The 14,560-nt window shown below is 48.3% G+C and overlaps 1 protein-coding gene across 1 annotated transcript in view; it reads left to right on the top strand.

Moving 5' to 3' along the window:
* cntnap2a (contactin associated protein 2a) overlaps positions 1 to 14,560 on the top strand; it is a gene marked incomplete at its 3' end in the record, with an annotated part of 146,261 nt that overhangs the window by 117,545 nt on the left and 14,156 nt on the right. The window contains exons 8-10 of the mRNA XM_076051133.1: positions 1,453 to 1,596; positions 2,994 to 3,249; positions 13,778 to 13,927. Of these exons, the coding sequence (XP_075907248.1) occupies positions 1,453 to 1,596; positions 2,994 to 3,249; positions 13,778 to 13,927 (550 nt within the window). The remainder of the gene's footprint in view (positions 1 to 1,452; positions 1,597 to 2,993; positions 3,250 to 13,777; positions 13,928 to 14,560) is intronic.

Consider the following 14,560-nt stretch of genomic DNA (forward strand, 5'->3'; position numbering starts at 1 on the left):
AAACAGATGCGCCGTTCTGTCTTCAGACCCCTGGGCGGCGCTCGGCGTGCGGGGCAGCACAGTATCAAGAAGAAAAAAAAAAAAAAAAAAAGGAGAACCCGAACTGTCTCCAACTGCTTGGAGATCCAACAGGTTCACATCAGCCCGCCTGTGAAAGACGCCGCTTGGCGTTTTACTTATTCATGGTTTGTTTTCAGGAGGCTGTTTGTTTCCTGCAGCTTACAGTTGCAGGCCTGGTTCTGACTCCTCTCGGGTGAATCACTGCTCTTCTATCGCCTTCATTTATTTATTTATTTATTTATTTATTTTTAACAACTGCTCATCGCCGGTGGCCTCCCGTGTGTGTGTGTGTGTGTGTGTGTGTGTGTGTGTGTGTGTGTGTGTGTGTGTGTGTGTGTGTGTGTGTGTGTGTGTGTGTGTGTGTGTGTGTGTGTGGTGAAGTGATACCCACCAGGAAATGAGATATTGGCTTTTGCTCGGCTCCATAACGCTAATCCATACAGTGCACATAATTAATGTCACTTAGTAATGGAATGCAAAAGAGCTTGGCTAATAATACACCAAAACAGGAAATTGATTTTTGAAATGCGGAATGGTTGCGCCCGCTCGTAACGGAGGTTCGGAGGAGGGCGCACGGCGAGATCCACGGGCACAAACGTGTTTTTTTTGTTGTTGTGTTTTGTTTTGTTTTTGTGAGCGCAACCTTTCGGAATTCGGAGAATCGCTGACGTTGGCCGATCCATTCCCGTGTTAAGTGGGACGCTGACAAACGGGCCAGGGGGGGGGGCGAAACCGTAGCCCAATTAAAGCGATGCCGTTTGAATTAAGAGATCGTTGGGGAAATCAACACAACAGACGTGCAGGTGCGCGCGTGTGTGAGGCCCTGGACGGGTTCCAAGTAGCGTTCGAAACCCGTTTCAGGCCCGGCTGGTGAGCAGAACTGCGAGCGGCTTTTACCGACGGTGCGCCGCAACCCCTAGTCTGGCTCCTCCGTCCTGTTTGTGCAATCACTCACGTATTCCTGTGTCTTTTTTTCACTCTCATCCAGCACTGGAAAGAGCCACATATGCAGGCACAATTGCTGAGTGCTATACATAGTTATACTGCTATGTTTGGCAGTAATGACTAAGGCTACCGGAGCTTCAGCAGGCGCAGATAATTGGAGATTAAGCGCAGATAACGTCTTGTGTTTCTCTCAGAAAATAATAGGAGGAAGAAAAACCAAAATACACTTCGTATGTGGGAAAGCTATAGAACAATCTTGAATCTGTCCATGATTGAAAATTGCTGCCGTAGATTAAATGTACTTTGTATTTTACTGTCTTTTACCTTCAGTTGTTCCCTTATTTGAGAGTATTTGTCCCAGGAAGACCACGTTTCATTTACAATATCTATCTATCCATATATCCGTCTGTTGATCTCTCTGCCTGCCCTTTCCCTTTCTGCTTCCAGCTAAGTTTCGGGGGCATGCCGTACAGCGGCAAGCCGGTGGGCGGAGGCAGGAAGAACTTCAAAGGCTGCATGGAGAGCATCAACTACAACGGGGACAACATCACGGACCTGGCCCGGCGGAAGAAGCTGGACACCTCCAGCTTTGTAAGCGTCACTTTCACTATCTCGTCACATTGACGCAGGTGCGGTCGCGTGCAGAGAGCCTCGTTCGGATATAGGCCACCCCTCCGACCCCCCCTCCCCCCACCCTCTCCCCTCTCCCCTCTCCCCTCTCCCACCCGAGGCGTCCGAGTGACTGAACATACTCATTATTGTCATGCTAACTCCAACTCTGACCTGGAGCCGGAGCGGGCCAAGCAACTCGCCGCCTCCAAATAGTGCAACAGATTCATAATTAATGAGCTACAGCCGACCTCTCGGTGGCCTCCCCGTGTGTTTGCCTCCTGTCTCGGCGCTCCCGCTTGATATCCGGGGCTGCTCTTTAACCGCCGCCCGCAGAGACGGCGCTCTGTGGCAGCGTCGACGTTGCCGCGCGGCCTTGTTTTTCCCGCCGTCTCGCCACAATGAGTTGCACTCGCTTGCTCGGCTCGCCGCCGAAAGTCCTGAAAGTTTGCAGCGGAGTTGCCCTGAGAGTAGCCCGAACAGTGACCTGTCTGCACGGGTAGGATGTACTTAAGTAGATTTTTCGGGTGTCTGTACTTTACTTGAGTTCATTTACTTCCTACATTTTCACACACAAATCTGCACTTTCTACTAAGCAATTCACTCATTATTATTTATAGCTGTTGTGTACTTCAAAATAAAAGTGGATGATATTTTAGGAGGAGGCTGTTTTATTATTTTCAGTTTTGAAAAATAAATGTTGCGTCATTTATTCTTTACTCAGAACAGTACATTTCAGAACTGGTACTTTCAACTGGCATATTTACTGAAGTACTTTTACTTTTACCAGTAAAGTATTCTTTTTTTTTTACACAAGCATCTGAGCATCTGCACCTTTACTTTAGTACAGAATATGAATACTTTTGCCCGTTCATCTTCTTCCCACTCGCTAAAAGACGAGATCGAAGAAATAAAGACCTAAAAATCGAGGTCGCTTAAGCCGCCGCCCCCCCCGCCCGATGACACGCGACGCGTTTCGTCCCCTTTTCCGAAACAGATCTGCTCGCACATTGGGAACCCCTTGGGGGGGGGGGCTCGGCGATCAGGAGTGATCCTCAGTTTGCCGAGGCAGCTCCATACCAGGTGTTTGCTAAGCACTTGATTAGGAGCGCAAGGTCGGCAGAGCTCAATTGTAATTACTTCTCAGTCCCACGATTGTGTTTGTTTTGTGTTTGTTTTTTTCCCTCATCCAGCCGACAAACAGCGTCCGGGTTGACGCTCAGCCTTGGCTCAGCCACACAATGATGTTTTCGGGCAAACACGCGGAGATTAGATTCAAAGTGACAAAAGCCGTCCGGATCAACACGCAAATGCGTGGAACCGAGCGTCTGAAGCACTCAAAGATGCCCCCCCCCCCCCCCTTCTTCTCTCTCACGCAGCGCAACTTGACCTTCTCCTGCGTGGAGACCCACTCCTTCCCGGTCTTCTTCAACGCCACCAGCTTCCTGCAGCTGCCGGGCCGCGCCGGACACAACGTCATATCGCTGAGCTTCCAGTTCCGCACGTGGAACGCGGACGGCCTCCTCCTCTTCAGCAACCTGGACGACGGCACGCTGGAGATCTCGCTGGAGGACGGCAAGGTGGCGGTGCACGTCAACGTGACGACGGGCGGCAGCCGCGTCGACCTGCTGTCGGGTGAGTTGCCGCGTCGCCTCCTGGGCCACTGCGACTGGAAGGTGCGTTCAGGGACAGCCGAGGGAGTCGGGATGTTACCAGATCGTCCGTTTGTGGTCTTAAGCCGGCAGGTTGGATCGTCCCCGCCCTTGGGAATCGTATGTCAGCGAAGGTTTAGTTTGCTTCCGCGTCTGCCAAGGGTTCAGTAAGAGCTCCTTTGCTTCGTCTCCATCTCGGAAAAAAAAAAGGCTCTGTCGTGCCCAGCTGACACCCGATCATGGCTTCAGTCGAGTGTTTCCGAGATGTCATGAATATTCTGTCCTCCATGAAAACGCTTCAGAAAGCGTGGCCTGATTTCTGATTTCACTTAAATGAAGAGGTCGCCGCAGATCCCGCTTTTCATTCTCGCTTCGTGACGGTCAACAAGACGAGAACATAAAAAAAGTGCAGCTGCGCTGCGACTCGCTCATTTATGAAAGAGAAAAACCTTTTACTGCAAGGAGATTTTCATTTAAGCTTTCATTTCGACTTTTAAGTTGAAATTTCATGAATAAATTCAAAATTTCGAGAAGAAAGCCAACTTAAAAAGAACACAAAATTTTGTGAATAAAGTTGAAATTTCGATAATTAAGTCGACGTTAAAAAAGATGAAATTTCATGAATAATGTCATCGCCAATAAGGGTTCTCAAAATGTCAACTTTTATCTCAAAATTTCGACTTTATTCTCGAATTGGAAACTTAAAAAAATATATATCTTAATTTTTTTTTCTCTTCTTGTGGCCCTATTCTCCTCTTCCGTACTTATTTAACGGCAGCGCTGTGTCAGAGTTGAACCGATTCATTTTCAATATATCTTTTCTTTCACTTTCTCTAGTCCGTCCCCAGCCTCCCCCGCTCCATGCCTCTCTCCCCCCCCCCCCCCTTTTTCATTTTCTTTAGGCATACTCATTTATTCTGTCCACTGCTGCTTTAATAGGCCATTATGCCCAGGGGTGGGGATTATTACAGCGTTACCCTTTAGGCTAATTGAGCTTGAGCCCGCGATTACATCAGCATTACCAGAACACACAGACACACACAAACAGAGGCTTTGATTGTGTTATTAGTGTCGAGAAGAGAGGGGACAGCCGCGGCTTCTGCTGGCTCTGGCTGCACAGCGGGAGCTCGGCAGACTTGTAATCAAATGCTTAGTCCTCTTTAATGGGGAATATACTTGCTATTAAAAAAGGGAGTGAGAGACAAACACACGTCTGCGCACACTTGTTTTTTTTCCCGTCCCCACTGCCGGCGGGAAGAGTTTGCACGAAGCTGTTTAGCAACAGCTTTTTTTCTTAGATTTAGAAGAAGACATCTGCCAGAAGGCAGAACTTCACCGACTCGCTCCAGTGACCGTGACTGGTTTTCTTCTATTTTTTCCTTTGTATTGTTGTTTATTTCACGGATTACTCTGAATCAATGCACTGATGGCTATAATGCATCTTAGCAAATGTAGCTGCTGCTTTCTGTCGGTCCAAGTGTCCCATAATATTCCCATTTTCGAATGCTGCTTTCTCGATGAGCAAAAAAAAAAAAAAAAATAGACACTTTATATCATAAATAAATAAGTAAAAAAAATATATTCACTCTAAAAGCCTGTCTGGGGGTGTTGACACTGAACTGGGAAATGCAACCTCAGTGACATCACCAGGGGCAGATTTCTAAAGAACAGTTTTTTTCCGAGAAGTGGAACAAATGAAAGAAGTAACTGAAACAGTTTTAGAAATTCTCGGCAGAAAAGTTTGCATCTCACCTCTTCGCTTCTAAACTCTTGGCCTCTTAAAACCAAAGGACGGACAAAACGAGGAAGTGGGCCGAGGCTCCGTGGACGACTGTGTCCAGTCACCTACGTGCGTGCGCTCACATACACATTTTTATTTTGTTTTCTCCATGCTTGTGAACTGCAGAAGTGCGCTTGCTCTCCCCTCCTCCAGCGAGGACATTTCCGTTATCGCATCCGCTCCCTCGTCTTGGAGCGGATACGGAGGTTTGAAAGTAAAGGGAAAAAGAGGCCTTGGAGAGAACACTCCACAAGTAGATTAGACGGCGGGAGGCTCCCGAGCTCTGTGTGTGTGTGTGTGTGTGTGTGTGTGTGTGTGTGTGTGTGCGCGTAAATAGAGTACTTAGTTGCGATTCCTGCAGGGACTCTGATCTAATTTTCCCATCACTTTCCTTTTACTTACTCATTAACTGTCCAGCTCGCTTCTCTTTCGCTCTTATCTGTCTCTCTCTTCTTTTTTTTTTTCTTTAAAGACCCCCAGCATTGCTGGCAGAGAGGGTCTGAAACATGACAGTCCTCTGAGCGGGAGCGGAGCTCTCCTGGGCTTCGCACCCTGGTTCAAATTGCTGCAGACCTGCTAGTGTCTTGAATCGGCTCAGGATACTGCATTTAAATAAGTAAATAAATGAATAGATAAATTCTGCGGCAGGCAGGCAGAGTCTGAACTCTGTTCACCTCTCCGTAACCCCTGCTTAACTCTGCCTCTCTCCGCCAATTATAACGGAGGCCAGGCCTTGTTAGTCTAAGGTGCAAAGACGCTAGGATAAAGATAATGAAGAATGGAGCGGGGAGGGGGCGTTAAGCTGCCAGAGTTGAACATGTCGTCCTCTTGTCAAACCGCTCTATTTGGTACTGCATCATGGGCGGCATGAGCTCGTGAGAACCACATCCGCTGCGCAAGGAATACCGAGGCAGAGTATTTAGATTTCCCACGAGATCCTCGTACAACAGAGTCGCATCGTGTCTTGATTCCCTTCAGATAAAAGAACACCGCCGATGGATGTTTAATTGAATTGAAATTCATTTCGAGTCAGACGCTCGCTGTTGGATGGATTAGAAGCATGTAATAGGCGACAAAACGTGTTTTTGATATTTTCTCTTGCCCCTGTTAGTGGAGATGCCAGATGATATGACATATAGATTACATAATAGCATATATACAGTAGACATCCACGTTCTTGGTGTAGATGCATGATGGCACAACATGATGACCATGCATTCAATAATGGAACATATAAATACTTAGTGTTGGAAAATGGTAATTTCACAAAGTCCTAAATACATATTGGGCAGTTTATACATATATGTATATATATATATATATATATATATATATATATATATATATACATATATATATTTATTTTATTTATTTATTTATTTATTTTTTTTATTTCCATCCTGTTATTGGCAAGTCGTGCTGAAAAACTGTACAAAGTCACAGGCAGCAAAAAAAAGAAACAATAAATGATGCCGCCTGCAATGCAAAAATATTTGTATGTGGAAAATGTGTTTGTTTTATGTTTCTCAACCTGTGTGTGTGTGTGTGTGTGTGTGTGTGTGTGTGTGTGTGTGTGTGTGTGTGTGTGTGTGTGTGTGTGTGTGTGTGTGTGTGTGTGTGTGTGTGTGTGTGTGTGTGTGTGTGTGTGTGTGTGTGCTGCTTCATGCATCCATTCACACCAGTCAACTCAGCCAGAAGTAATAACATCTACTCCTCTGAGATGTAGATCGACTTTCAGCCGCGCTCCATGCGTACGCACGAGCACGAGCGCGCGCGCACGCCCACACACACAACTCAAGGTTACTTTCGCAGTCCGACCAGGAAGCATCAGCCATTATAATAATGGAAAAGCCTGAGGCGGCGATTTAGGAAGCGGTGGAGGAACATACTACCGCCACCCAGATTAGGATGTTATATTGTTTTAGTCCCTGCAGAGTGCGAGTGCGCGAGACTCCCAGCGCCTGCGCGCATTCGCACTCGCGTCGGAGGCTTAACGCGTCGCGTCCTTGGGCTTTGCGTGCTTGCAGGCAGGCACGTTTCCACCGGAGACGTGCGCGGGCCGCTTCGGAGCGGAGGACGGAATGTGTAGAATGTGGCAGAGGAGACGGGAAGAGCGAGAATGGGAGGTCGGCGGCGGGGGCGGATGCCTGGAGGGGTCCCTGAGAAATTCACGGCAGGGCGGAGATGGTGGGAGGTTGGAGGGCGGTGGTGGTTTTCACGGTGCGATGTGACAATGCGATGATTGTCCTCCGGATTTTCCTGGAGTCAGCGCAAATAAGGTGTAAATACTTCCAACGTCGTTAATGTCGGCCGTCTGTCCGTCGTCTCTCTGACCTTCTCGGTGGCTCGGCGGAAGCTTATTGATAAATCATCCGTCAGCCGCCATGGGGTCCACGTCCTCTGCCAACGTCACCTATTAAGCTACTTTTTTCCCCCTGCCGCAGACAGCTGCAGCGTGACAGTGGATCTTTTTGTCTGAGCCTCTGACCTCTCGCTTCCCGCCGAGACGATCAGCACCGGTTTTCAGTCCTCAGCAAAAAAAAAAAAAAAAAAGTCTCACTCGTTTTCCATTATTTTCTTCTTTATCTTTTACGAAGAAGGGGGGAAAAAATCTTTTTTTCTCGAGAATTTCCATTTATGCTCACCTGACACCAACCCCCCCCCCCCCTTACAAGCGGGTGTAATGGGCGAGAGCGCGTCGACGCACAAAGGGGGTCTTGGCTTCTCCGCGCGGCGACCCCACGGCGCTCCGCCCGCCTCCGCTCGGATGGAAGAAATGACTTTTGCCGATCCGTCCCCTCCCCCTTATTAGATGTTACATTTCATCCCCCGGCGGCTGGTGCGTCGGGCACGTCGCACCGCTTTGTTCCGTTTCTATCGGACTCGGCCCAGGCGTCGGCGAGAGCGGCGCTGCTGATGCACTGCACCCGCTTGCGCCTCACGTTCCGGTGCTCCGCAGGCCGTCTTTTTTAACCGCAGCCTTATTTTTAGATTAAAGTGTGACAGAAGCGTTGGGCTGAGGGGTTTGAAGCCCGTGAAACTAAACATTCCCCAGGAGTATATGGTATATTGTTATTGTGAGATGTTGTGTTTTTTTTATTTATTTATTTTTTAAAGGAGCGAAAAGCAAAATTATAGCTTTTCAGTTTCTTTTCAATTTTGAGAAAATTTGCTGTTCAGTTGCCTTGGTAGAAAGGTATCTTTGCAGGAATTTTTTGGGGGGACGGTAAACCTCAGAGGAAGAAGAGAAAAAATTAAACGGCATGCTAAGGGAGGCTCAATGTTGGTCCATATTGTGACTTTTTCACATAGAACAAGTTGCTATCCCCTTAAATTTTGTGCCAAGACTTCACTGAACGTACCACCGCCATTTACTTTTGTTTTATTTTATGTGCTTGTCGCCATGTTTTTGTCTTTTCCAAGTCTAGAAGGTCTGATCTCCACATTTATAAAAATTGATTTTTCACTGAATTCCTCTGCATGTTTATGACCTGAAGTCCTGCCAGTGGTGCTAAAAAAGAGCGAGATTATTGCACTCATAGCTATTGGAAAATCAGCCCATTTCTCGAGATTGGACTGCTAGGTGGGGGACGTCAGGAGTGTCAGGAAAGAAAAATGTTTCCAAAACAGCGCCGGCTCCTCTGGTTGCTGATGGTGCAGCATGAGAAATATTTCATTTCTATTGCTTCTGTGCTGACGCAATGTTGATGTTGCGCTCGTGGCCGGTTATTGTAAAGACTGCTTTGTAGATAAGTGCGGCTTCAGCACCGAGCGGTTCCCACCGAAGTAAGAAAACCACATTCAGATTGTCTGTAAACACCTAAAAAAAATAAATAAAAAAATAAAAAAAAAACTTCAATAACTGATAAGAGGCAGGAAGTGCTTGAATTTCCACTCAAACTGGGTCTCCAATGTGCTGAAAGTGTGGAGTGGTTCTTTTATTTATTTATTTATTTTGTAAATCGGTGTCATCGGGGTCGGAGAAAAAGAGAAAAGAGAAAAAGAGAGTGAACTATCTCCAGCTACTCCAAGACCAGAATGCAATGCAGTCGTTGCTCATAGCTTTACATTTTCTCACCGACCAGCCAAGTGGAAGCCCAGATGCTTCAGCCGGGCCTCACAAATGGGAGGCGCTTTCCGCTTCGTTTGGCCATTCGTCTGCAGAGACTCTGCCACTTTTTCAGGATAAAACTAGCAGTGCTCGCCGCTAATTGGTGCCGCGCCACTTTGGGTCGCTTTAAATGTGGCAGCAGCAGTGGACGGACACCAGTGTCACTTGTTATTTTTTTTCCTGTGTTTCTGCCCACAACCGTCCTTTAAACCTTGTCCCTCGTTCTGCCTCGTGAGCTGCGGTGCAGCCGCGGAGAACATCTTCTCCCAGTGAGCCGTCGCCTCCCTCCTTCCTCCTCCTGCTTCTCCTCCTTCTCCCCCGCCTCCCCGCTTGTCACTCAGGAAGTCAGCGGTGCCGGCTACGCCTCTCCCGCTACGACCGTGAAAGCCAATCGCTCCTCAGCGGCGGCAGCTTTTTGCAATTTTCCACTGTAAAGTCTGTGATTTTGGTAATTGCGTGCCTAAGAATCACTCTCTTGGCCTCCTTTGGGTTTTTCTTTTTTTTTTCCTTTTTTCGACTTTTTTGTTTTCCTCTCCTCCCCTCGGAGCCGCTCCTCAGTCGTGACGGCCGGCAGCTTGTAATTGCCGTGATTCCAGTGTCTTGTCAATCCGAGGGTCATCGCCGACGACGAAGCTCTTTGATGCGAGAGCGTCTGAAGTTTCGCTTTCTTCGAGCGAAAAAAAAAACATATTCAGATTTCAGGAAAATCTTCTTTGTCTGAGCTCCGTGGGTGTCTCGTCGCCTTCGATTATTTCGTCTAGAAAGTTGGAATTAGCGCAACCGTTTCTTTTTTTTAAACTGCTTGAGGTCCAGAAATGTTATTTCGCCTAATGAGCGAGAGAAGATGAATCCTGCCGATACTCACGTAAACCTCCTCAGCTCCACTTGCAGTTTAAGAGAGAGAATTAAGAGAGAGAATACATACAGTATATGTGTGTATATATATATATACATATATATATATATATATATGTATATATATATATATATATATAGATAGATATATATATACATATGGGCTGGTTTTCTCACAGACCTCTCCCGCCTTCAAATCTGCTGTCACAAACAAGCTATTAGAACATCACAGCCAGTCAGTCTGAGCAACTGACTGTTCTGAATTCCCTTTATTACTGTTGTCACTGATCTCGGAAGGGTGGGCGGTGACGCGAGTGGCTCCGCGTCTTTTGCCTTGCAAGTGAGAGCGCGGCTTGCATTCATGGCTGTGATTTTGCGGGATTTGCTCATCCTTCAAAGGTATCGCAGTTGATGTGAAACAGATTGTGGGAGGCTAGGGCGTGAAGGGGGGTGGGGCTTGGGGGGGGGGGAGTCGCGGCGCATCTATTTTCCATTACGCTCAAGAGGTTTTCCAGGTAGACGCGGGGACGGCGGTTGATTGCATCAACGCGAGGCGCGGTCGTAACGCCGGTTGTCTAGCGGGGGTGATGACACCAAGGTTGCTTTTTTGGGCGAAACTGGATTCCGTCACCCAGACAAACGTGCCAAGGCCGCCATTACCTCCTGGAATTGTTTTATTTGTGTTATTTTGCACCTCGTGGACGTGGCTCGGCGGAGGCGGAAGCGCGCGTGCACGCGCTGGCCCCCTGCTGGGGCCTGCACGCGCACGCGTCCCCGGGCATAATTAATCAGCAGCCGCTTTGAAGGAGGCCGCGGCGGGTCACCCCTCTCAGCGGGAAGTTATCTCGGCCCTTCGGTCACTGCCGTGTTGATACACACTGGCGTGCGCACACCAGCTCCCCCGGTGGTGGTGATTAATTAGCGTAGACCCCCCACGAAAATGAAAGACTGAGTGGGGGGGGTCACCGCGCAAGAGGACAAGTTGTTATTTTAGCACCCGGCGCTAAGGTTGTGTAACCGGCAAGTGTAGTGAGTGCATAGCGTGGTGCCTCGGGGCGAGTTTGTCTGAACCGGTGGGGTCAGGTGTGATGTTTGCATCTGCACGATGTTTCTTTGATGAGGTTTTTACTCAGGAAAATACACAATCTGCTGTTAAGACGGATGCATTTCATCTCAGTGGCAGAACAAAAACGATCAAACGGTTCCATGGATGCAGGAACCTTCAGGAAAATGAAGCATTTTCTTGACTTGCTATCACTTTGTCTTGGGTTTTTTGCACCAACACAACAGGAAATCCGTCTCTCCCAGGTCTGCTCTCGGCACTCTTTCAATTGCAGTTGCAGGAATCCAGTCGCAGCATCTAAACATGTTTGATATCCAAGATCAGGGAGAGTCAGTGTGCGTTGCCGGCGTTACTCACAAATAGTGTTACGATCTGGTCTGCGGAATTGCAGCTCGCGGCACCAGGAGCGAGCTCGTTGACGGGGGCCGGGGGGCATAAAACTCGAGAGTGAGTCCTCGTCCTCCGACTCCCTCCAAGCGTCTCCCCCCCGGAGGAGACAGCTGCTCTCAATTGAAATGTTGGATGGCGCCGATTAGCATAGCTCGTGCACACACCTATGAATAAATGAAGGGAACCCGAATGCGGCCGCCCTTCGTTCCGTCTTGCTCTCCGCTCTGCCCCCCCCACCCCCGTGTCTTGTTGCGCTTTGTTTAACGAGCGAAATGGAGACGGACTGTCCCACAAAGACGCGCTCGTCGGCCGCTTTAGATGATATACATGTCCAAGTGCATCCTGGTTGGAAACAATTCATGCGAAAGTGCATCCTGTGCGTGATTGAGACGCATGCGTGAACAGTTGCAGACAAAGCAATTGTTGTAAAAGCTTTTTATCAACGTTACTGCAACATCAAACTATCAATAAACTTCAGAAATGAGAAAAGCCCAATATTGCTTTTGCGATAAAGAATTTTATTAGTCGGTTGGTTTCTTGTGGAAGATTTGTTTTTTGGTTTTTTGGTTTTTTGCAAAGATTTCCAAAAATCCTTTGAGACTTCGTCCAAGATCTGCCACAAAAGACTTGTGGTCGCTCTGTTGCACACACGATTCAAGTGGGTTCGAAACGCGCTAAAAAAATACATGCACCTGTACCCGGCAGAGGAGAATCCATACGTGCACGCAACCCCGCGCTCGGCCGGGATCGATTCGCGCGCGACCTCGCGCTGAACCTCCCCGCAGTGTCCTCGGCAGCCATGCATTAGAAAGGCAATGAGCGCGGACGGATTGAACAAGATGGACAATGCGGCAGATGGCCGCGAGAGGAGAGGGCGAGAACGAAGCGCGGGCGGGGGGGTGGGAATAAAACGGCGAAATGCAGGAATGGAAAAAAAAAAAAAGAGGGAATGGGAGAGACTGAGGAAAGAATAAGGGACGGGAGGAGGTGACGTGGAGGGTGGAATGAATAGAGATTGGTGTCAGTGAGAGGTGATGTATAGAGGAGAGGGTGATGAGAGTGAGCTGGCTTCTCTCTCGGCTCCGCTAGTAATGTCCCCTTCCAAAACATCACTCATATTTAATGGAGTGCGGCTATGCAGGCGGAGAGAGCGAGAGAGAGAGAGAAAAGGAGGGACACAGACCTCCTGCCTGAACACACACACATAAAGAGAAAGAGAGAGAGAGAGAGAGTCACGTGCACTCTGGCACTCAGACTCAAACAGGGCTCTCCGAGACTTAATGGAGTTGAGAAGCAGAGGGGCCTTGAGACTGGAGGAATGCGCTCGGCTCCGTGTCGGGGGAGGCAGGGGGAAGGAAGGAACGGGTGAGGAGCGCCGGCGTCAAATTCGGGAGTTTTTTTTTGCCGCCCACGTGACCTCGCCGGCCGCGATAAATCACCCATTCCTCGTTCTATTCGGTCCCGGGTGCGTCGTAGGTCTCCCCCGCACAACCACCGCCACTCGTAACAAGTTTAACTCTGACCTGATGAAGGAAATCAATCTTGGCTTCGCTCCAGCCGTCGTGAAAGGCAGGTGTCAGCACAAAACCACGGCGTTCGGGCTGGTGCGACCCGTTTCGTCCAATCAGAGGTCCCCTCGGTGCGCGGCGCTGACTGGTGCGCTTACGGCGTTAATGTGTCTCCCGGCCGAGGGATGAGGAACGGGCTCTGGGAATGAGGAATGGCCCCTTTGTGATGTCACAAAGGGGCGCAGATGCCTTCTGGCATTTTTCTATTTTATTTAAAAACGGCAAGAGTTTTACAGAGCAATAATACAAAAACAATTTGAAGATTTAAAAAAATATTTCAGTGCAGTAAAAAAAAAAGCATTGGCAGATAGCAATCATGGTAGCCATTCTATAATGTTTGTATGGTCTAAATAGTATCATTATGTGGTCTAACTGCAGTATGTAGGGTTGAATTAGGGTAGGGTTTGTGAGATCCTAATTGCTCAGGTGTAGACGGTCCAGTAAAGCCTGTTTTGGAGAACAGTGAAGTGAGAAGGCTGCACACGGAGAGCTAAATACGCTGATTCTTGGAGATTTGTGGCTTTTCTTCTCCAAGCAAGTGCCAGCAATTCCCAGCTATTGTCCAGGATGACAATCGAACATCTAAAAACGGGTGAAATATTTCAATCAAACAGACACTGAAGGACTTTCCAGGCTGGTATTTATAGTAACTATGGTTATTCTGAGCCGGGAGCTTTTGATTTCTTCTTGGAATGAAAGTGTTTTTTTTTTTTCTTTCTGAAGGCTGTCCTTTTCCGCCCACAGGCTCGGGCCTGAACGACGGCCAGTGGCACTCCATCCGCTTCGTCGCCAAGGAGAACTTTGCCATGCTGACGGTGGACGGAGAGGAGGCATCGGCCGTGCAATCCACCGCGGCGCTGGTCATCAACACCGGCGGGACCTACCACTTGGGAGGTGAGGGTCAACACAGCGCCGTCAATGCCGCGCACCTCTCATATTTCTATGCCTTCGATGTCCTCGCTCGAGTGGGAATAAGAGGAAAGATATCCAGGTTTGAAAAAAAATAGGCTTGTTTATGAAGCCGCAGAATGCTGGAAGGACTCTGTGTTGCATATATCAGTCTCATAAAAAAAAAGCTGCTCCATTCAGATTTGTTAGCATTGGCTGTGTCATCGCCCCCTTGGTTTGCCGCAGCGGATTGGAAGCCGGTCCAGTGTGCAGGAGCGAAACAGCGCTGGCCGAGCCGAGCCTTCGGTGCCATTTTTTACGTCATTTCATTCATGTGAAATTCCTCCCCTGCTGTGATGAAACTCCCCTGCAGCAGCATTCTTGCTCATCCCCTTAGCAGCAACCCTTGTTTACAGCTAGCAGCGGAAGCAGCAGCAGCAGCAGCAGCAGCAGCAGCAGCTTCTCTGGTTTCCCTCTTTTTTCAGAGGAGCTTCTAGCATGGAAATAAATAAATATCCCTAAAAGAAATAAGCTGTTATGAACACAGAATGCATGCTAAATAAAAAAAAAAATCAATCTTTCTTTTTTTCTTTTTTTGATTGCCTCTGTAATTGCAAAAACGTGTAATTCCTCCTTAAC

The sequence above is a fragment of the Nelusetta ayraudi genome, unplaced genomic scaffold, assembly GCF_046127955.1.
Source record: "Nelusetta ayraudi isolate G7.1 ecotype Tasmania unplaced genomic scaffold, CSIRO-AGI_Nayr_v1 ptg000132l, whole genome shotgun sequence".
NCBI lineage: Eukaryota > Metazoa > Chordata > Actinopteri > Tetraodontiformes > Monacanthidae > Nelusetta > Nelusetta ayraudi.